Genomic DNA, 24408 nt, shown 5'->3' on the forward strand with positions numbered 1-24408 from the left:
ATGACAGAGGAAAAAAATTCTCACCTCGCCGACCACGAAGCTCCATCTGAAATTGACACCAATGACACAAATAAAATGCTTGCAAATAAAAATGCTTTTTGGAAATGCTTTACATGTGTTGCTATTTACAAAACTGCTGGCTGGTTTGTGGAGTTGGGGGTTACAGCCTGTGAGTGATTTAAATAACTATGAATTACTACCTACAATAATTAATGTACTCACACAGTCTTCACTAAAGTCTCAATTTAAAGACTGTACGTTTCACTGTAACCCTCGGGATGAAATTGTTAGCAAGGTGGCTACAGTTTATTAATTTATTTTTAATTTGCAGTGGGAGAAAGCTGCTTCAGCAAGTACAGTAGAATCTGCCAGCACTGACAAACACTGAATCTACTATAGATACTAATGAGAGCATAACAAATACAAAAGAAAAACGAGGGAAACGCAGATCTTTTCAAGAAAGCTGGGAGACTTTGTATAAATGGATTTGAATGTGTGAAGGATCACCTTCCCATTTGTTAGAGCCGCCACTGAATGTTTTCATTTTTAAGCGCTGCAATAACTGTTCTGCTTGTGAAGCATCCACACTGTAATTTGACAGAACAGGTGATTTATTGCACTATGCAGGACCTTATTTTCCCCCATTGGTGCTTAAGCCCCAGAGCACTCCGCCCCTGTGCACCTACCTATCAGTGATTAAAGCCTGGTTTTCAAAGGAACGTTAGGTTACTTACTGTAACCCTGGTTCCCTGAAAGAGAAGACGACCACCAACGACATTATGTATAGGACATGCGTGCCCATTGGGAAGGTATCACTTAGCTCTCTATACCAGAGCTGCCGATAGGCCCCTTCCTGTGATGACACACTCACTCCTGCCCACCGAGGGATAAAACCTTCATCCAGAGGAAGCCATTTCTCTTTTTCCATCGAACCCGTGAGTGCGACCGATGCGACCTCACAGTTGGTGGTCGTCTTCTCTTTCAGGGAACCAGAGTTATGGTAAGTAACCTAGCGTTCCCTTTCAATTAGAAGATGACCACCAACGACATTATGTATGGGATAATGTATACCAGAGCCGCCGCGAGGGAGAAGGAACGGCAGCATATGAGAAATAAGAACATAAGAACATAAGTTTACAAACGAGAGGAGGCCATTCATCCCATCTTGCTCGTTTGGTTGTTAGTAGCTTATTGATCCCAGAATCTCATCAAGCAGCTTCTTGAAGGTTCCCAAAGTGTCAGCTTCAACAACATTACTGGGGAGCTGGTTCCAGACCCTCATAATTCTCTGTGTAAAAAAGTGCCTCCTATGTTCTGTTCTGAATGCCCCTTCATCTAATCTCCATTTGTGACCCCTGGTCCTTGTTTCTTTTTTCAGGTCAAAGAAGTCCCCAGGCTCGACATTTTCTATACCTTTTAGGATTTTGAATGTTTGAATCAGATCGCCGCGTAGTCTTCTTTGTTCAAGACTGAATAGATTCAATTCTTTTAGCCTGTCTGCATATGACATGCCTTTTAAACCCGGGATAATTCTGGTTGCTCTTCTTTGCACTCTTTCTAGAGCAGCAATATCCTTTTTGTAACGAGGTGACCAGAACTGAGCACAATATTCTAGGTGAGGTCTTACTAACACATTGTAAAGTTTTAACATTACTTCCCTTGATTTAAATACAACACTTCTCACAATATATCCGAGCATCTTGTTGGCCTTTTTTATAGCTTTCCCACATTGTCTAGATGAAGACATTTCTGAGTTAACATAAACTCCTAGGTCTTTTTCAAAGTTCCCTTCTTCAATTTCAGTATCTCCCATATGATATTTATAATGCACATTTTTATTGCCTGCATGCAATACTTTACACTTTTCTCTATTAAATTTAATTTGCCATGTGTCTGCCCAGTTCTGAATGCTGAATTATGAATTCATTTTGAATGACCTTTGCTGCTGCAACAGTATTTGCCACTCCTCCTATTTTTGTGTCGTCTGCAAATTTAACAAGTTTGCTAACTATACCAGAATCTAAATCATTAATGTACATTAGGAATAGCAAAGGACCTAATACTGATCCCTGTGGTATACCACTGATTACCTTGCTCCATTTTGAGGTTTCTCCTCTAATCATTACTTTCTGTTTTCTACATGTTAACCACTCCCTAATCCATGTGCATGCATTTCCTTGAATCCCTACTGTGTTCAGTTTGAGAATTAATCTTTTATGCGGGACTTTGTCAAAAGCTTTCTGGAAATCTAAATAAACCATGTCGTATGCTTTGCAGTTATTCATTTTCAATGTTGCATCCTCAAAAAAGTCAAGTAGGTTAGACACGATCTCCCTTTCCTAAAACCATGCTGACTGTCTCCCAGGATAGTGTTACCATATAGGTAATTTTCCATTTTGGATCTTATTATAGTTTCCATAAAGTTACATATAATAGAAGCCAGGCGTATTGGACTGTAGTTACCTGGTTCAGTTTTGTTTCCCTTTTTGAGGATCGGTATTACGTTTGCTATTTTCCAGTCTGTCGGTACAACCCCTGTATCAAAAGACTTGCATGATTTTGGTTAGCGGTTTGTAAATAACTTCTTTGAGTACTATTGGGAGGATCTCATCTGGCCCAGGGGATTTGTTTATTTTAAGCGCTCCTATTCCCTTTAACACTTCTGCCTCTGTTATGCTAAAGTTATTTAAAATTGGATAGGAACAGGTCGACATGTGGGGCATGTTGTCCGTGTCCTCCTTTGTAAAAACCTGTGAAAAGTAATCATTTAATATATTTGCTATTTTTTTTCTTCATCTATGATTTTGCCATTTGTACCTCTTAGACATTTAACCTCCTCTTTGAATGTTCTCTTGCTGTTATAATATTGGAAAAACATTTTGGAATTGGTTTTTAGCCCCCTTAGCAATATTGATTTCTATCTCTCTCTTGGCCTTTCTAACTTCCTTTTTGACTTGTGTTTGCAGTTCCAAGTACTCTTTCTGTGTACTTTGTTTTTGGTCCCTTTTAAACACGCTGTAAAGTGCCTTTTTTCGCTGAATATTTTTTTTCATTGATCTATTAAACCATTTTGTTTTAGATTTAGATTTGTCTACTTTTGGGATGTAATTGTTTTGCGCCTCTTGTACTACATTTTTAAAAAACAGCCATCCTTTTTCTGTGGATGAATCAGAACCACATAAGCAGTTAGCGGTGTGAGCTTACACCCTCAAGGAAGGCAGGGCAGGGCAGGATCTATCATATTAAGGTGGTAGAAACTGGAGAAAATATATCTGACAGTACAAATATCAGACAGCGAGGAACCCTCTGAAGACGGCCCAAGAAGTAGCCAATCCTCTACTGGAGTCTGCGGCTACCCTCCCAGGTGGGGGCATGCCAGCACCATCATACGCAGTTGAGACTGTGTCCACAATCCAATGTGACAGACAATGCTTTGAGAGGGGCTGTCCTAGGGTCCGTGTCCTGTGACAGACAAAGAGCTGGTCAGTATGAACTCCAGAAAACTCGAGCAAGCTATTTTACACAGCCTCGATCACAGCATCTGGACAGGGGTGTCTAGCCTGGACTACGTGCAGTCATACGACTGGGGCAGCACGTAGCCTACAGCGGAGTGGAGCACCGTCTACAGGTAGGAGGGCATCGAGGCACCTCATGCACCGAGCACCCGAGGGTGCTATGCGCACTGAGGTACGAGACCCCATGCGCACCGTGCATTCGTGCACTAGAGCTGTAGCAGTGGGCACCGAGCACCGTGTGCCCAAGTACCAAGGGCTCTGCGTGCACCAAGGTACCGAAGCACTAGGGGGCAGCTATGCAATGGTGCCTATCCTAACCGTGTGGTCACACCAGGTCAGCGCGTAGCAACGAGTTGAAGGCAGACAGCAAAAAACCATGGTAGAAGAGAAAGGGAAGAAGACTCTGTTGCTTGTTTACAAGGCCCGACTCACCGAGGTAGGTGGCCTACACAGCCGGAGAGGTCTACTCTACAGCGGGATGAGCCCGGTGGAGTAATACGACTGGATGGCCGAGTAACAACCGCTCTGCAGCTATCCACAGCACAACCCTGAACAGGGCCGTGCAGTGTGACAAGAGACAGGGGACGCGCAGCAGCAGCCATCAACAGGCCCACTCCAGCTGCCAGACGGCGGCTGAGTGAATCACTCGACAGCGGGGATGGGGCAAGGCCTTGCCCCGTGGGGGAACTGTATTCTCCCAAGAAAGAAATAGACACTCGATCACAGGGTAACTGCACAGGCAGTCTCTCACACACAACAGAAAGTAAAGAGCAGAGCAGCCTACAACGCAAGCGAGGAGGCTGCTGAAAGACAGAATGAAGAGACTCAAAATAGAGAGTTGGTGATTCCAGCAAAGCGGCAAGCCGGCTTTCAGCACGAATGCAAGGGAAATACAACACGACTCAAAGATCTTTTCTATCAACACGCTCAGCTAGACAGAGGTCTTACGGTACCATCTTGAGAAGGAAAAAGAGAAATGGCTTCTTCAGGGTGATGGTTTTAATCCCTCGGTTGGCGGGACCGAGTGCGTCATCCCAGGAAGGGGCCGATTGGCAGCTCTGGTATAGAGCTCAGCGATACCTACCGAATGAGCAGGCATATCCAATACATTGGTGGTCGTCTTCTCTTTCAGGGAACTAGGGTTACAGTAAGTAAACTAACGTTTTGAGTTACTTAAATTCTTGTTTTTTTTTTTGTTTTTTTTTTCTGGCACAATATAGTAACTCGATAATCTTGTGCCTTGTTTCCTTTGCTGTCTTCCACAATGAAATCTTTAAAAACTATTTTGGGGTATCTACTCAAAATAAAACACTGAAAAATGAAATGCATAAACACCGAAAAACTGAAGCCCATGGTATAAAAAGTATAAAAAATGTATAAAAAGTTTTGGTTCGGGGGTTCCCAAGTGGCGCATCCAGTAAAAGAACTCGCTAGAGTGCAGGATGCGCTCTTAGCCTGGACGTTGCCGGTTCGAGTCCAGGCTATTCCACAGCCGACCGTGGACGGGAGCTCCCAGGGGGTGGTGCTCAATTGGCCGAGCGTCGTCCAGGGGGAGGGAGGGTTAGGTCAGCCAGGGTGTCCTCGGCTCACCGCACACCAGCGACCCCTGTAGTCTGGCTGGGCGCCTGCGGGCTTGCCTGTAAGCTGCCCAGAGCTGCGTTGTCCTCCGACACTGTAGCTCTGAGGCGGCTGCACGGTGAGTCTGCAGAGTGTAAAGAAGCGGGCGGCTGACGGCACACGCTTCGGAGGACAGCGTGTGTTCATCTTCGCCCCTCCCGAGTCACCGCAGGGGTGGTAGCGGTTAGCTGAGCCTAAAAATAATTGGGCATTTCAAAGTTTTGGTTCTTGAAGTGATGTGTTTCATGACATTAGAAATTCTTATGACTGGGTTTCCTTTTCAGTTGTCTAAAACGCAGACTATTACAGCGGTAGTCTTTCTCAGAACCCCCCCCCCCCCCCCCAAAAAAAAAAAACTTATTATTTTGCTTTTCAAACAGTTTATTTAAAACCAGTTTCACTACAAAATAATAAAAAAGCTAAACCTTAGGTAACTTAAGGTATTTTACTCCTAAAATGATTGGGACTATGATGCTGCAGCCTTTATATACAGGAGGCAACTGGTTAGCCAAAATGGTCAACACAGAATCTGAAGCAAAGACACAAAATTGAACACACACCAGAGCTCCTGCTCAAAAATATGGAACTGGTTAACAAAAGTTACATGGAATCATAATTCAGGCTTGCCAGTCAAATAACAGAAAAATAAAGAACTAGAGTGAAAAGGAAAGTAGCTGCCCAAACTTTGAAAAAAATTGGTAGACTTTAAAATTGAAAAAAACTAATTTACAGCGTTAGCACGCAGCACCATGTTTTGAAAAAGGCAATACTGTACATAAGATTGTTCACATTTAAAAGTATCTTACCTTTTATTAGCTCAATGTTTTTTTTTACTGTAGATCGTTTTGCCTAAATTAACTTCCTGTGCAGCTGGTATTTGAACTCCACCTGGTCCCACACTCAATGTGCTGCTAAAAACTTCAGCTAAATGATTTGTGATATTATAATAATATAAGGTAAGAGTTGTTACCCATTTATCCCTGGTAATTAGAATTATTCTGCTACCCAGGGTTTGAGTCCCAATTGTGCCTACACCAGATGTGATCTGTTCTGCTACAATGGAGGGAAGCATTTTGGGTTCCAGAGAGACAGGTTTAGCCTAAACCAAGCAATTGTTTTGGTTTATTTGCATCTGGTAGCCGCATATCATGACCTTGGCGGATTTAAGGATACCGGAGACACTACATACTAATTTTTCTTCCTTTAATCACAACAGCTTCATTATCATTTTCAATAACCCCCATTTCAACTTTGAATTTCTTATATATTTCCTTAATTTTCAAATAAGCATAGAGCTGGTATTTGTTATCCAACACTCGCTTAAAATGACATTAATCATCCCACAGTTTCAGTAAAAACAGGAAGTCCTTTTCCAGTTAGAAATAAATTGAATAGCAAGCAGAAATGAGGGCTTCAATATCTTTATGACTTCACTGTGAAAATGTATCAAATTAAAAGTTCAACTTCACAATGATAAAGGAGGTACTGAAGACAAAAGGTAGGGAATGGAATTGAAAGCCTGGGACTACACTTTCTAATGTGCAATATATAAAAAATACGGAAAATTAACTATGGGTTTTAGGTTGACTCACATTCCAAACCTTTGTTTCATTTTGGAGCAGCACATACATATTTGACAAGGCTTTGTGCGTCATATCCCCAATTCAAAAGTACTATTTGAATGTGTTGTGTTACAATGCTTGTTGTTCCCTGGTACACTTGTTCGTGGTCAGCCTGCTGGTTTAGATAGGTCTCAGTACAGAGCAGCAGGAAGGTGTCCAGAGGTTTCAGACGTCAACTCAGGGTTCAGGGCTCCCAGGGAGGGCTACGGCGGCCGTCCACTTCGGTCTCCACGTGATACAGTATGTCCGCCAGAGTGTGGTCGATCACTGCGCCCCAGCCCATGTCGCTCATCTGAGGCAGAATAATATGACATTTGTCACTTAAAATGCTGGGTATCTATTCCTAGCCCTGCACACAGTCCTTGGTTTCAGAACTACACTCAATAAGGTAAATGCCCAGGTCGTCACAGAAGCAAGACTTATTACTGTTTTTCACTTCTCTGTCAGTAGGATCAGTTAAGAGCAGATTTTCCTGTTACCCAATTGCTTAAAATTCCAGACACTGTCATTAAAACAATATAAATGACCCTAGTTTAGAAAGCCAGGACTGGGTGCAGGGCTAGTGCTAGGGACTAACCATGTATGTTAAATGTTTAAAAGTAATTCTACAAGATCAATAATGCAAGACTTACTGGTTGGTATGTGACGTCCTTTGGAGGGTACTTAAAATGCGGTCCAAAATTTACAGACACCTGGAAGAAAAGAAGAAAAAACACAGTGTTAGTGTATATAAACACAATTAAAAAGAACCATATATGATGCCTGGCTAATTAGCTCCTGTACTGTAATCTATGAAAGCAATGCCATTTACAGCCAGTCACTATTAGTCACATACATAACCATGAATGGATACTGGTAGATGGAGAACGTACAGATTCCATAACTGATCTTCTGGCCTAGAGATGCTTTTCCTACAAAACGGCAAGTACTTACAGTGCAGCTTTTATACAAGGAGATGGCAGGGAAGTAAATTCCTTCAAATAGGTCTTCGAACGCAACTCCTTGACTAACACCATTCCTAAAAAATATCATCTGGGGGATAAAATAAAACACATTTTATTTCTACATCTGTAAGAGTTAGCTCACAGAAATCAGTTTCAGTTGCGTTCTGGACCATGTTTCCAATTGACTTTACCAAGTTTCACGTTGTTTTGCCAAAATGTAAAAGCTGAAAATAGCAGTAACATCGTTGAAAGACACAGTTAAGACAACTGGACATTCATTGCTAGAAAATGTATTTAATGAGGGGTTAGATTTTCCATAGATATTAAAACACTAAATAATGCTTAATTTAGAAATACTAAAAGAAACCTAATAAATTCAATGACAAACGTTCAGACTAGAAGTCTCTCAATCTATTAAATGGCTCAAGTAATAATTGGTCCTAAGACTAAATCTAGCTAGTTTTTGGCAAATGGACATACTGTGCACATACAATGGATTATGTGCCAAACCAGATGCTAATTTAAAAGAATGCAACAAAACGTATATACTGTATTAAGACAGTGTTACCGAATGCCGTTCACTTACTTTGCTGGAGCTCATTGGTTTGAGGCTCTTCTCTGCTTTATCTACAAAGTCCTTTTCCTCAAAATACAAGTAGCTTTTGAATTTAATCAAGGCCTACAATAAACAGAAAAAGACAGTATATTGGCATTTAAAACAAACCCATTATGAAACCATCCATATGAACATGGGAGAACTCGCTCATTTCGGATTGGTCGGAACATAGGGAACAGAAGGATTTTTAAATCTGTTTTTTATCACAAATAATTAAAATTAGGGGTGGGCATCGATATGAACATTATATATCGATATCATGCATGTATTTCGGTATTGATAATATCGAAGTCTTCCCAAACACAGAAAAATGTAACAATTGCAATTTGAAACATATATACAAATAGACATTAACAGATATTTACAGTGGCTCTCAAAAGTATTCACCCCCCTTGGACTTTTCCACATTTTTTTGTGTTACAACATGGAATCAAAATTGATTTAATTAGGAGTTTTCGCAACTGATCAACACATAAAATCAACAAATTGTTCTAAATTAATTACAAATACAAAACAGAAAATAATTGGATTGCATAAGTATTCACCCCCTTGAGTCAATATTTGGTAGAGGCACCTTTGGCAGCAATTACAGCCATGAGTCTATTTGGATAAGTCTCTACCAGCTTTGCACATCTGGACACTGCAATTTTTGCCCATTCTTCTTTGCGAAATTGCTCAAGCTCCGTCAAGTTGGATGGGGACCTTTGGTGAACAGCAATTTTCAGCTCTTTCCACATATTCTCAATTGGATTGAGGTCCGGGCTTTGACTGGGCCACTCCAGGACATTGACCTTAGTTTTTAAGCCACTCCAGTGTGGCTTTGGCTGTATGTCTGGGGTCATTGTCCTCCTGGAAGATGAATCTTCTCCCAAGTCCCAGGTCTCTTGCAGACTTCAGCAGGTTTTCCTCCAGGATTTCTCTGTACTTTGCTGCATCCATTTTGCCCTCTATCTTCACAAACTGTCCAGGCCCTGACGCAGAGAAGCATCCCTATAGCATGATGCTGCCACCACCATGCTTCACCGTAGGGATGGTGTTCTCAGGGTGATGTGCGGTGTTAGGCTCACGCCAAACATAGCGCTTAGCGTTGAGGCCAAAAAGCTCTATTTTTGTCTCATCAGACCATAGAAACTTCTTCCACTTGGTCTCAGAGTCTCCCACATGCCTTCTGGCAAACTCTAGCCGAGATTTTTTCAACAATGGCTTTCTTTTTGCCACTCTCCCATAAAGGCCAGTTTTGTGAAGCACCCAGGCTATTGTTGCCGTATGCACAGGCCTCCCAGCTCAGCCGTGGAAGACTGTAACTCCTTTAGAGTTACAACTGTGAATCTGTTCTAGACAGATTCACAGTTGTGCCATATTCTCTCCATTTCTTAATAATGGACTTTACTGTGCTCCTGGGGATATTCAATGCCTTGGAAATGTTCTTATATCCTACCCCTGATTGGTGCTTTTGAAGAACCTTATTCCGGATTTGCTTTGAATGTTCCTTCGTCTTCATGATGTTGTTTTTGTTAGGAAATGTACTAACCAACTGTGGGACCTCCCAGAGACAGGTGTATTTAACCTGAAATCATGTGAAACGCCTTAATTGCACACAGGTGGACTCCATTCAACTAATTATGTGACTTCTAAAGACAATTGGTTGCACCAGAGCTTATTTAGGCGTGTCATAGCAAAGGGGGTGAATACTTATGCAATATCACAATATCCATGTAGAAAAGTCTTGTTATATTTTGTTTAACTTGAACAGCCGTAAGCTTGGCTAGGCACAGCACATTATGAATGGAAGAAAAAATATATATATATTTGCAGACAGGCTAAAAGAATTGAATCTATTCAGTCTTGAACAAAGAAGACTACGCGGCGATCTGATTCAAACATTCAAAATCCTAAAAGGTATAGACAATGTCGACCCAGGGGACGACTTTGACCTGAAAAAAGAAACAAGGACCAGGGGTCACAAATGGAGGTTAGATAAAGGGGCATTCAGAGCAGAAAATAGGAGGCACTTTTTTACACAGAGAATTGTGAGGGTCTGGAACCAACTCCCCAGTAATGTTGTTGAAGCTGAAACCCTGGGATCCTTCAAGAAGCTGCTTGATGAGATTCTGGGATCAATAAGCTACTAACAACCAAACGAGCAAGATGGGCTGAATGGCCTCCTCTCGTTTGTAAACTTTATGTTCTTATACATATATATATATATATATATATATATATATATATATATATATATATATATATATATATATATATATATATAAAATGATTTAACCGATTTTCCTGTTTTTTTTGTGTTTGTTTTCAGGTGCGTATTCCTTTAAAGAAAGACTACCCTGTTTCTAATTAGTTCATGCTTGCACTTTTTGAAAACAGGATATATCTTCCGGTAATGGATTGGAAGGGGAGGAAACAGGTGAAGAAATGGGGGTAGAGCATACATGTCTGAGTAACAGTACAATCCTACAATCTACAGAGATTGCAATAAACAGATTCCCACACATACCAAGTTACTGTAATGTAACAAATGTACATATAAAAGCTTACTTTCAGCTGACTATTCAATACTGAACATAAAAAGCATACACTCTTGTAAACAATCCGACATGGCGACCCTGCGAAGGGGTTTCCAAACACCAGAAGTAACTAAACATTTAATTATTATTATTGTGCTTTACTTTGATTTGATTAAGGATTTCTCAAAAAAAATTTATATCAATTTAGAATCTGAAACAGGGGAGGCACTGAATCTAAACTGGACGGGCCACGCTCCGAAAACCCGCCCATAACGCCGGGCCTGGATAAAGTCTGGGAAAATAATGCAGATGATGCGGTCAAACATAATTCCCTACATTTTATATAAGGAAGCTATTATTAGCTTGTTATTGTTTGGTAAAAATATGAACAGAAACTAGGTTGTTAGCAAACTTTGGCAGTATCTGGTTATATATGGTAAACAAAAAAAAAAAAAAAAACTGTTTTATTAGTGGATTGATGTAGGATTTCTTTTTTGAACCTTACCACCTTACAATTGTATCTGTCTACATTTTTTTTTAATGGTGCGTAGTGTTAAATGGAAATGTTTATCTACTGAAAACTGTATTTGTGGTGGGCTACCATAGTTTACCTTTTGGTACCCCATCGGTCTACCACACAATAGTGATTTGTCCACCCCTGGACGTACATCTTTCACAACAAATGCGATTAGCTTATTTCATTTATTCTTGTTTACGTCTTTTATTTATTGGACGCTTTGAAAAATCAAATTTTTGACTGCCTTTTCTGCGTATCACTTGCCTTGACTGCAGTACCTCTCGTTGCTTGATTTTCACCCGACAGGTTTAATGGATGTTTTCCTGTGAGGTGCGCATGCATAGACGATGTGCTTTGGTTGTATTTTAGCACTTTCTGACAGTGTGCATTGTACTTCACGTTTGTCTTCATGTTTTTTGAAGTACTTCCACACTAAACTAGTTTGTTGCGTTTCTTTTGATGCTGAAGTTCTCATATCGGATGTATCATCCGCCATTTCAGCACATGGTGTGAATCGCGTGACATTTCCGGTTAGCTGAATACCAGCGCTGACGTCGACTGCACTCAAATTCAGTCGACCATTTGGTGCTACGTTTAATACATAGATCAAATTATTTAAGCCGATTTTCCTGTTTATTATGTTTTTTTGTTAAGATTATTTTTAGGTGTGTATCCTTTTCTTAATTAGTTGATGTGCGCACTTTTTGAAAACAGGATTGTTTCCGGTAAGGGATTGGCTGGTGAGAGGAAACAGGTGAAGAAACGGGAGTAGAGCACACGAGAGAGGGTACACAGGATTTGTTGTTTTTCTTGATTTATAGTATTGAAATACATTTGTTAAAATCGGGTTCTTAGAAAAATAAAGACGCCAATCAATGGAATAAAATGGTTAATACTTTAATGTGTACCTACGAGACTAACATTGATTGGTATGTATAGTGTTGTATCTTAATATAAAATAAACTTGATTATACTGTGTTTGTATTATTAGCAGTATTAGCAATAAAAAGTATGTCACTGCGAGCATACGTGAATTTTTTATCCCTTTATGATGATGATGATTATTATTTTTATTATTATTATTATTTATTTCTTAGCAGATGCCCTTATCCAGGGCGACATACAATTATTACAAGATATCACATTATTTTTATATACAATTACATTATTTTTACATACAATTACCCATTTATACAGTTGGGTTTTTACTGGAGCAATCTAGGTAAAGTACCTTACTCAAGGGTACAGCAGCAGTGTCCCCCACCTGGGATTGAACCCACGACCCTCCGGTCAAGAGTCCAGAGCCCTAACCACTACTCGAAATATGGAAATTATTATCGATATCGAATGATATATCAAAACATCGATATTGGTTCCCATCCCTAATTAAAATACTGTTTCATTTGAACAAGTGTAAAGTTTGTTTGATAGCTCATTCTGGCTTACCAAGAAATCTTACTGTGTCTTCTTGTACCAGTGCTGTTAAACGTTCCAGGTTGTTGCACAGCTGCTCAGTCAATGCGCTCAGAGGCTTGATGGCATTTGAATATCATTTTTTTTTTAAAGACAAAATAGCATTAATCTGTAAACATTATGCCTCAATAGACACTAGTCCTGTGATGTAGAAAGTACAATTTATATTTGTTTAAATGAAAATATACCTCTTGAATCTTTATATGGAAGACAACTCTGACAAGAGATCTGGATAAACTGATGTAGGACAAAGAATGCCATTTGGTAAACTAAATCCCCTGCTGTGTTGGTCTGCCAGTCTTAAGTATATTATACATTGAGGGAAAACTGTTAAACAAGTCCCCTGCTGTGTAGAGCCAGACTTGACTAAGAAAATTTAGATTGTTATCAGAACTAAGTATCGAGCCTCAAACAAATGTTTCACACTTGTGACGATACATTCCTAGAGGTGAGCCATCAAGTCTAAGGAACGTGTATTCAATCTGATCAATATGTTGTCATACTGCCACCTCTGGACAATGGAGATGGTTCAGTTCGGAATTAAACTAACATTGTATTCAATGGAGAATTATGTTAACTGTTATAAAAACGATATTCTTGTGAAGTCAAATTTAGAAACCTAGAAGATATAATGTATTAAAATCCTTACTTAAAAATCACAAAAACGTAATTTATCATTCTGGAAATTGATTAAAATCAAATTAATTCATTATAATGATAATTACAGACTTGTACGATTCATTTTGGTATTGCATTGTGTAAAAAAAAAAAATACCTCAGGGAAATAGAAATGTGATTATCAAGTAAAAATTAATAACTTTAAACAGAATGCCTTTTCTGTGATTTATGATATTTTGTTTAAATGACAAGGGCGATGTATTTATTTGGTGAAGTTATGATGTCATCCTGCTTGCATTCAAAACAGCCAATAAAAATACCTAATGGAGGATTTACCAATGGGATGTCTAGCAGAGTCAACCAATTGAATGACAATAATCTGAGCGATAAACCTATTGTCAAATGTTATAAAAATGCTTGTAGCATAGAATCTAGAAAATCTCAATGGAAAAACGAGCTCTATCTCTAAGCTCTCTCAATGAAAACCATCAACTTCTCCAAGGACTCTCTCTAAAAAGACAATACAACTTGGAAAAGAAACACGGAAACATCTAAGTGTGTACAATTGGACTGAATCGCTGAAGACTCAACAACAACTCTCAACATTCTAACTTCAAGGAATGAAAATTAAAATGCAGCTGCTGTACAACACAGAGATGCAAGTCAGGAGAAGTAAAAAATGCTGAAAACAGGCAGGAATCTGGGATATTTTGCTCAGGAACCCAAATTGAATGAAGTTAAGATTCAGATTACACCTGCAATGTGAACTGTAGAACTGCACCGTAACTGTACTTGGTTTGTGGACCAATGAAATAACAACTTGCCAAGACAGCCGTCTGCAAGCACCAATGCAATGGTGTACGGAATGTAAAAACAACTGCCTTATTTTTTCAGGATTTGTTTCTGTTACTTTGCTGAGATTGATTTATATAATAATTTAGTGGGGTTACACTTCAAAAAAAACTTTACACCAACTGTCATAAATGTATTAATAGCTTAAAACAAACAAAAAATATATAAACAGACTGCACTTAAACAAAAAGGGAACCAATCTACATGCGATCGGGATTACTGGGATCCAGATTTTGCTTTAGTAATCCGATCACACTTTTAAAATCGTGATTAAAATGTTGCATTTGTGTTTCTCAGAATTTAAAGATGAGATCAAGATTACTTTTATCCAAAATATCCGGATCATTTGAACACGGATATTTTGTTTGAATTTCGATAGAAAACACACACTATATGTCCAAATAGAGTATTATAAAACATGTTTGACATGTATTTAAGTTTTGTATCCATGTTGGGAAATTAACAACATGTCTGATTAAAGATCACGGTTATCCAGATTACAAGTTCTGAAAAACCGGCCCCTGGTCACCAAACTGACCTATTACACATATGCACTAGATTATGTGCACAGCAGTGGGTTTTTGCTCTTTTAATTAGAAGTAAATTTGCAAACAAAGTTTTATTTTCCAATAAGCAATGCCCTTTCTGTCATGCAGGTGTATTCTATTGGAAATAGAGTTTTGTTAATTACATTTATTCGAAAAAAAAGTATTTTAAACCTGCAATACCTTATCTTTGTAAGTGTCTGGGAGGGCCTTGGCAGTCTCTGTGCCATCACGGAGACAGATGTAAAACCCCAGGGTATCCCCCTGGCCGTAGCCATCCGAGTAGTGCTTGCCGTTGGACTGGTGAAACTTTGTACCTTTCTTACTGCGCCAGGAATAGCTGAACTTGTCATAGCCCAGTGGTGCCTGCAGATTACCTGAAAAAAGAAAAAAGAAAAAACCCAAAATAAAAATCACAGGTATTATTCAAGGATGAACAAAATTCCAAAACACATTAAAATTAGGGGTGGGCAACGATATGAAAATTGTATATTGATATCGTGCATGCATTTTGATATCAATAATATCAAAGTCTTCCAAAACACAGAAAAATATAATAACACAACTGCAATATGAAACACATACATACATACATATATATATATATATATATATATATATATATATATATATATATATATATATATATATATATATATATATATATATGTATGTATATATATTATACACATATATATATTATACACACACACTGTGGCAGAGCAAGAGCTCTGCGTGTAAATGAAGTCTGGGTGTTGTGTGTGTGTTTTGGTGGCGAGAATGTGGCTGCTCCCAAACGAGATAATCTGTGTCAATTGGGAACAGCCACATACTATAAAAAAAAAAGAGAGCTTCCAGCCCCATTAGAGAGAGATCACCAGGGAGCTGGTTTATGAAGAGAAGTGCTGTGCTCAAGAAAAAGAAAGGTATTGTGTAAAGTTACACTTGTGTGTAAAGTGATGTGAAAGTTTTTGTGACTGGTAAATGGCTTAGTCGTTTAAAGTGCAGTTAGGCTCTACGTTTGAGCTTGTGCAGTTCTTGTGTCTGGGTCTACGTTTTAAAGGGCAAACGAGCAGAGTACGGAGAGGCTATGTTACAACATATATAGACGTTAACAGATATTTACATATGAAAATAACCTACTTTAACTTCGTCAGCCACCTCAAAACCAACATATATAACATCACATCATATCAAACATCTGCACAGCCAAAACTCTGTATTTAAATGAACAATTAAACATAAAAGGGGTTATTTTCTAACTTGACACATATAAAGCCCTACTTCAAAAAATGATAATAAATGATATAATAAAATAAACATTTAAAAAGAAACCAGTGTGTAAACAGGTATATGTACATACAAAACTGTAAAAACGAAAGTTATTTTTAATTTTAAAACAAAAGTAACATGTTTTAATAGAGTAAAGTGTAAAGTACTGCACGCAGGCAATAACAATGTGCATTATAAATATCATATGGGAGATACTGAAATTGAAGAAGGAATCTATGAAATAGACCTAGGAGTTTGTTGACTCAAATGTCTTCATCTAGACAATGTGGGGAAGCTAAAAAAAGGCCAACAAGATGCTCGGATATATTGTGAGACGTGTTTTTTTTTTTTTTTTTTTAAATAATTTAGTCGTTGTCAATTTTTTTACCCCGGTTTTCTCCCCATGCGGCCAATTATTATTATCTGTATCCTCAGGTCACCGCTCGCAACCCCCCCGCCGACCCCGGGAAACGGCGGCTGGAGCACGCGTCCTCCGAAACGTGCTCCTGCCAAGCCGTCACTTTTCGCACTGCGGATTCACATCGATGCCACCAGACCTATAATGCCGGAGGACAACACAGATCTGACGGCTCCACTGCAAAACCACAGGCGCCCTATCGGCCACAGGGGTCGCTGATGCGCGGTGAGCCGTGGATTCCCCTGCCGACCTAAGCCCTCCCTGCCCAGGAAGTGCTCGGCCAATTGTGCGCCACCCCCTAGGAACTCCAGGTCACGGTCGGCTGTGACATAGCCTGGGTTCGAAACTGCGATGTCTGAGGTATAGGGCACATCCTGCACTCCGCGCAGAACGCCTTTACTGGATGTGCCACTTGGGAGCCCCTTGTGAGAAGTGTTGAATTTAAATCAAGGGAAGTAATGTTAAAACTTTACAATGCATTAGTAAGACCTCACCTACAATACTGTGTTCAGTTCTGGTCACCTCGTTACAAAAAGGATATTGCTGCTCTAAAAAGAGTGCAAAATAGAGCAACCAGAATTGGGTTACACACACCGCTTCGTCACAGTACATTCAGGATCACAATCAATTTTTTTGTCTGCTGCATCTTCTTTAGCAGCCGCAACATTGTTTACCGTCAGGAGTTTATGGATGATTAAATCGCGCAGCAGATTCCCTAGGAAGATGATGAGCTGAAAATATATCTCCTCAGCCAAAGAATCACGAACAGTAATTTACAATGTTACCATAATGAAAAACAGTAGTGTAGTGCGAGTTTTGTACTAAAGCAGTGCCAGCTGTTGCAGGGAAAACTAAGATTATTTCTCAAACTGACCAGAAAGGTGAAAACAGAACACAAAGAAATACTTATGACTGTAATTAGGATGTGTACTGCTGAGGAAAAAAAAAAAAAAAAAACCCTTCATAGTCAGGTAATAAAATATACTCTAGCTTACTTGACTGCAATAAAATAAACTGCCATTCACTAAAATAGCTCTCAGATTGTACTAATGAAAATATCTACAATATATGACGTAAAACTCCTTCAATGCACTAACAGAGTACTTTGTCAGACCCTAAAAGCAGACCACAACTAGTCTAACACATGCTTAAACCATCCAAAATCCCGCCAGAATGCACCATGTTAATCCCTCCCACACTCTCCCCCGTCGGCACTACGTGGCAAAATGAGATAGGTGCCCCCTACTACCTTTTAAGTGCCACATACCTTAAAACTAATTGAAAACCCTGGATTTGAAATTGTATTGAAAGACAAGTAATACAAAAAGTATTAACAATGCTATTGTAGCTGGCCGAAAGAAAACCACTTCCAGACAGATGTTTGTGAAACCAACACACACTAATATTTTTAACCTTTCAGGTTCTGTAGTAGGTATTGTGCGATTATGATCCAACTATCTGCTTACACAGTGCTTTGGTTTTTTACAGGATAGCAGTAACAGTAAAATAGAGTTCTTGCAAACAAAGATTAATGAATATACAAACATTTGTACCAGACAATGTAAATGTGATCAAACATTTGTGCAAAAAAGTTTCCTAATTCGGTATTTTGGTTTTGGAGAGATTATATTCTCCAAATCTTAAATGTGTGTCCTGATTAAAATAAAACCAAAACATTTCCAGAGATAAGACACCGACATAAGACAAACGATTTTGCATATAAAATTTAATATATTTACCCAAAGGCTGTGACCAGCCGAGTCTAGAGGCAGTGTCTGGAGGCATTTCATCAACGGTGACCTCAAAGTACCAGGACCCTTTCCTAACACCATGAGACGCCCGAACCATGGAGTAGCCTTTCTCTCCAGTCACGGTCAGCCGATCGTCCGAGATCTTCAACTGAGGTGCTGCAGCAAAACAAAGCCATTACAGAGCGTTTGGTTTTATTTACCTGCAATAACCCTGGACACAGGACCAGAGGTTAAGAAAGGGGCCGAATGCCTGGGCACCACCTAGAAAAGTATCTAATACCTTTGCTAAACAGCATCTGATCTCAAATAGTTAATAACAAAGACATTAGGACTGCAAAGGAATGAATAGATGTAAACATGTTGTGTGTGGGATGTCTCATTGTATAAAGATGTCATCTTGTGCATTTTGGGCAAGAGCGCTGCGAAACAAAGCTGAACAGTTCTGGCTGTTCAAACTGTGTGAAAGAAAATACTACAGTAATCCACCGCACATCCGACTGCAGTGGGACCAGAGTAACGGCAGATATGTAACAAGGAGGGGAGGTCATGATTGTTGGGGACTCCATATTGAGAAACACAGCAAGTTCAATTCGCAGTTTGGACCCCCTTACTACAACAGTGTGCTGCCTTCCAGGAGCCTCTGGCAACCACATCACTGAGAACATGGACAGGCTACTAGAACGAACAGGAGACGACCCGGCAGCAGTCGTCCACATCGGTACAAACAACATTGGGACAGACAGACCAAGAACCCTGCAAAACAAATTCAGAGAGCTAGGAAGGAAATTAAAAGACAAGACCAAAACTGGTATTTTCTGGGATACTGCCGGCGCCTTGCAAAGGACCATATGGACAGCTGGAAATACAAAATCAAAATGCATGGCTGAAATCGTGGTGCACACAGGAAGGCTTCACCTTTCTTGAACATTGGAGCACGTTCTACAACAAGGACTATCTATATAGGTGGGGACGGACTGCACTTAAACAGAAAGGGAGCCAATCTACTCGGAGAAAGGATCCTTGAGGAGGTCCAGAAGCATTTAAACTAGAAAGGAAGGGGGGAGAAAACAAAAAAACAGAAGGGAGACCACATCAAAACAAGGGCAACAACTCAGGTAAGACAACTATTAAATGTATTTATCTTAATGCTAGAAGTCTCAGAAACAAAATGTTAGAACTTGAAGCTACTGCACTAACAAGTAACTACGAAGTGATAGGGGTTACAGAAACTTGGTTGTCTGAGAGTGATGGAGACAAATATAATATTAGTGGGTACACACTGTATAAGAAAGACAGGCAGGACAGAAGAGGCGGAGGGGTAGCGCTATACATAAGAAATAGTTTTGATTTAAGCCCAGGTGTTAAATCAGGACAAATAAAACAATGCAGAATCAATATGGGTCAGAATAATGGACAAAAATTCAAAGGGCATAATAATAGGAGCATGCTATAGACCGCCAAATTCAGACGCTGAGCAAAATAATCTGTTATACAATGACATTAGTAATGCGTGTAGAAAAGGAGAAGCCATACTAATGGGGGATTTCAACGTCCCCCATATAAAATGGGAGAACTCAGTGGGGAGTAGGAGGGACGAAATTGAAATGGTGGAAATGACAAATGACTGCTTCCTAACGCAATTTGTCAAGGCACCGACTAGATGGGAGGCATGCCTTGATTTAGTCTTTTCAAATAATGAAGACAGAATAACTAAAACAGAGGTCAGAGAGCCATTGGCAAACTCAGACCACAACATGGTCTCATTTGAAGTATTTAAAACCCAAAAAGGAATGACTAAAGCTAAGGTTTACAATTTTAGAAAAGCAAACTATGAAGGTATGAAACAGAGACTAACAAAAGTAGATTGGAGTAAAATAGAGAAAATATCCACAGAAAAAGGATGGCTGTTTGTTTAAAAAAGTAGTACTAGATGCGCAAAACAATTACATCTCAAAAGTAGACAAATCTAAAACAAAAAATTGCCAAAATGGTTTAATAGATCAATGAAAAAAAACATTCAGCGAAAAAATGCACTTTACAGAGTGTTTAAAAGGGACCAAAAACAAAGTACACAGAAAGAGTACTTGGAACTGCAAACACAGTCAAAAAGGAAGTTAGAAAGGCCAAGAGGGAGATAGAAATCAATATTGCTAAGGGGGCTAAAACCAATTCCAAAATGTTTTTCCAATATTATAACAGCAAGAGAACTAGGAGGAGAAGGAAGAGAAGAGGTTAAATGTCTAAGAGACACAAATGGCAAAATCATAGATGAAGAAAAAAAAATAGCAAATATATTAAATGATTAATTTTCACAGGTTTTTACAAAGGAGGACACGGACAACATGCCCCACATGTCGACCTGTCCCTATCCCATTTTAAATAACTTTAGCATAACAAAGGCAGAAGTGTTAAAGGGACTAGGAGCTCTTAAAATAAACAAATCCCCTGGGCCGGATGAGATCCTCCCAATAGTACTCAAAGAAATGAAAAAAGTTATTTACAAACCGCTAACCAAGTTCATGCAACAGTCTCTTGACACAGAGGTTGTACCGACAGACTGGAAAATAGCAAACGTAATACCGATCCACAAAAAGGGAGACAAAACCGAACCAGGTAACTACAGACCAATAAGCCTGACTTCTATTATATGTAAACTTATGGAAACTATAATAAGATCCAAAATGGAAAAGTACTTATATGGTAACAATATCCTGGGAGCCAGTCAGCATGGTTTTAGGAAAGGGAGATTGTGTCTAACTAACCAACTAGACTTTTTTGAGGATGCAACAATGAAAATGGATAATTGCAAAGCATACGACATGGTTTATTTAGATTTCCAGAAAGCTTTTGACAAAGTCCCGCATAAAAGATTAATTCTCAAACTGAACGCAGTAGGGATTCAAGGAAATGCATGCAGATGGATTAGGGAGTGGTTAACATGTAGAAAACAAAAGTACTGATGGAGCGAGGTAACCAGTGGAGTATCACAGGGATCAGTATTAGGTCCTCTGCTATTCCAAATCTACATTAATGATTTAGATTCTGGTATAGTTAGCAAACTCGTTAAATTTGCAGACGACACAAAAATAGAAGGAGTGGCAAACACTGTTGCAGCAGCAAAGGTCATTCAAAATGATCTAGACAGCATTCAGAACTGGGCAGACACATGGCAAATGAAATTTAATAGAGAAAAATGTAAAGTATTGCATGCAGGCAATACAAATGTGCATTATAAATATCATATGGGGGAGACTGAAATTGAAGAAGGGAACTATGAAAAAGACCTAGGAGTTTATGTTGACTCAGAAATGTCTTCATCTAGACAATGTGGGGAAGCTATAAAAAAGGCCAACAAGATGCTCGGATATATTGCGAGAAGTGTTGAATTTAAATCAAGGGAAGTAATGTTGAAACTTTACAATGCATTAGTAAGACCTCACCTAGAATATTGTGTTCAGTTCTGGTCTCCTCGTTACAAAAAGGATATTGCTGCTCTAGAAAGAGTGCAAAGAAGAGCAACCAGAATTATCACAGGCTTAAAAGGCATGCCGTATGCAGACAGGCTAAAAGGATTGAATCTATTCAGGTCTTGAACAAAGAAGACTATGCAGTGATCTGATTCAAACATTCAAAATTCAAGGTATAGACCCAGGGGACTTTTTTGACCTGAAAAAAGAAACAAGGACCAGGGGTCACCAATGGAGATTAGATAAAGGGGCATTCAGAACAGAAAATAGGAGGCACTTTTTTACACAGAGAATTGTGAGGGTCTGGAACCAACTCCCCAGTAATGTTGTTGAAGCTGACACCCTGGGATCCTTCAAGAAGCTGCTTGATGAGATTCTGGGATCAATAAGCTACTAACAACCAAACGAGCAAGATGGGCTGAATGGCTACCTCTCGTTTGTAAACTATGTTCTTATGAATGAATTTTGTTTTAAATACCATTATACACAGCTGTAACAATTACTATATTCACAGAAGTATTGTTTGGAGATTCAGCTTTTATTAAGGAGCGCCACTAAATCCGTTATTTAGAAAGATAAGGGTATTAATGCTTGTGATAAAGTAGCCATCTGCCGTGTGGATGCATGCATTCGCTGCTGAGTGACAGGCAGGAAATCGAAACGGAGGATGAAGTTGATATGCCCTGCAAGCAAAGGATTTATTTACATATCGACACACTGAACAGCTCACGTGACACTACCAGCAATGGTAGCGCACGGATCACAAACACAGTGTACGGAAAGGATCTACAGTGTATAAGCCTCTCTGTTCAATAATAAACTAATGTTGCTTAAGAGCTTGATCATGGCGGACATGTGACGGATTACTGTAATAAATATTTAAATACTCTATTAAAATATTCTACATTAATCTGTTGGGTCAAACTATATTTCTTGACACTAGTTTCAGGTAAAATCGTGGTGGGGATTAGAAATCAAGCAGGGAAATCCTAATTTCAGAACCCAGCAGCCCTGGCTGGCCACACACCTCTGTCATGCAGGGCCAGCAGCACACGCTCATATAGGCAGGCTCTGTACAGGTCCCCAGGGATGGGCTTCCCTGCCCAGCAGTCCAGTTCCAATTTCTCAGGGTCTGGTGCGTGGGGGTCCGGCTCCGCCAGGATGTAGCGGTACCCATCCTTGTTGAAGGGGTGCTCCAGGGGGTACCCGTGGGGGGGCAGGCGCTGAGCCGAAAAAAGGGGGTCACTGTGAACAAACAAAAACTGCAGTCATGTGGTGCAGGCTAATTGTAGCAGAAACTGCTGTAGCTGCATAAAGACATTAAACAATGTTATACTAATAACACTAGCTTCCAAAATGTTTGCCATCCAATTCCCTAAATTTGACACCAACTGTTAGCAAATTATCTTTACTGCTATGGACTAACAGAGGTTTTCTGTTTATATTGACTTGATAACAACCAGTTTAAAAATGCATATTTTAATCCATGTGAGCACAGCGTATGTTAGAGCTCACATGGCTTACAAATACTACCACCAACTCCAGAGAATGCGAACAAGCATTTTAAATGAGTTGAATGACCTCCAGCCCTTACCTTCTTGTTCTCTTGGCTGTTCCTGCTGTGCTCCCATCCTGCTGCTTGCGTTTGGCTCCTCTGCCTTTCCCAGTGCCTCCAGGCGCCAGTCCACCTTACACATAGACACAGTTACATCGCTGCTAAAACCACACCTCACTCGCAGAGGAGGAAGCAGTGTGTCAGGCAAGCAGGGTAATTGATGATTCCACACCATAAATGTACGCTGATAATCTGACTCACAACATGAACATTTCATTGGTTACTTTCATTAACTAAACACAAGGCGGTTAGGGAAACGTAATCCAGTTCTGAGTCTAGGAAGAAATCACAACGCCATCTTACCTTCCTACTTAAAATCAATACCTCAGGGTGCACATCAAAAGATCGAACCTTAGCAATTAAAGGAGGTATTTGCTAATGCTTGATAACAGCATTACTAGCAGATGTCATTGCTACTTCATTGGTATGTAAAAGGTTTAAAATTAAATGTAAAAAGGAAGATGAAGGGGGGGGGGGGGGGGGGGGATTTGTATACAGTTTCACCAATCAGCAATACACAACAGGCACTGGTGGGGTACAATCAGGAACAAATCACACAAAAAAATATGCAATTTAGGAAATCTGTTGAAATAATACAAATTATTAATATTTCATGACAGTCAGGATCAATCAAACCTGTGTTTTATCAGAGTCAAGCCACCCAGGTTTGTTGTGTATCCTGTATATAGGATGGTTACAAAAGGCGCTTGGGATATAAACAGCAATGGTGGACAAAAGGCAATTTTGTAGGCCATGTGATGTGCAATGAGATTTCCATTTTCTTCAACAGCATTTTGTAAAACAGCTGATTGGAAAATCACAACTGCAAGGAAATGAATTCTTCATTCTAAGCAATAAACTCTTGAAGCCTAATAAAAGGTGATTGAACTTGCCTAACGTGTTAATATATATATTTATGTAAATTAGGAGTGCACAGTGCCTCCTATATGGTTAACATACCACGTGGCACCTCTACAGTATCTAACAAACATTACTGATCTGTACATATTATTCACCACAGCCATTTAGTCCCAAGGAGATTTTAAC

At 39.5% G+C, this 24408-nt stretch overlaps 1 protein-coding gene across 3 annotated transcripts in view; it reads right to left on the reverse strand.

Moving 5' to 3' along the window:
- Positions 1-6537: 6537 nt before the first annotated feature.
- The window catches only part of LOC117966104 (set1/Ash2 histone methyltransferase complex subunit ASH2), a 48663-nt gene continuing 30792 nt past the window's right edge, over positions 6538-24408 (reverse strand). For all 3 annotated transcript variants that reach the window (XM_059013532.1, XM_059013531.1, XM_059013533.1), the window contains 8 exons: positions 23341-23434; positions 22774-22991; positions 18268-18435; positions 15022-15215; positions 8285-8377; positions 7688-7786; positions 7387-7446; positions 6538-7046 (listed from right to left, as the gene is read on the reverse strand). In XM_059013532.1, the coding sequence (XP_058869515.1) occupies positions 6939-7046; positions 7387-7446; positions 7688-7786; positions 8285-8377; positions 15022-15215; positions 18268-18435; positions 22774-22991; positions 23341-23434 (1034 nt within the window). In that variant the 3' untranslated portion in view covers positions 6538-6938. The remainder of the gene's footprint in view (positions 7047-7386; positions 7447-7687; positions 7787-8284; positions 8378-15021; positions 15216-18267; positions 18436-22773; positions 22992-23340; positions 23435-24408) is intronic.

This window comes from Acipenser ruthenus, chromosome 46 (genome assembly GCF_902713425.1).
Source record: "Acipenser ruthenus chromosome 46, fAciRut3.2 maternal haplotype, whole genome shotgun sequence".
Classification (NCBI taxonomy): Eukaryota; Metazoa; Chordata; class Actinopteri; order Acipenseriformes; family Acipenseridae; genus Acipenser; species Acipenser ruthenus.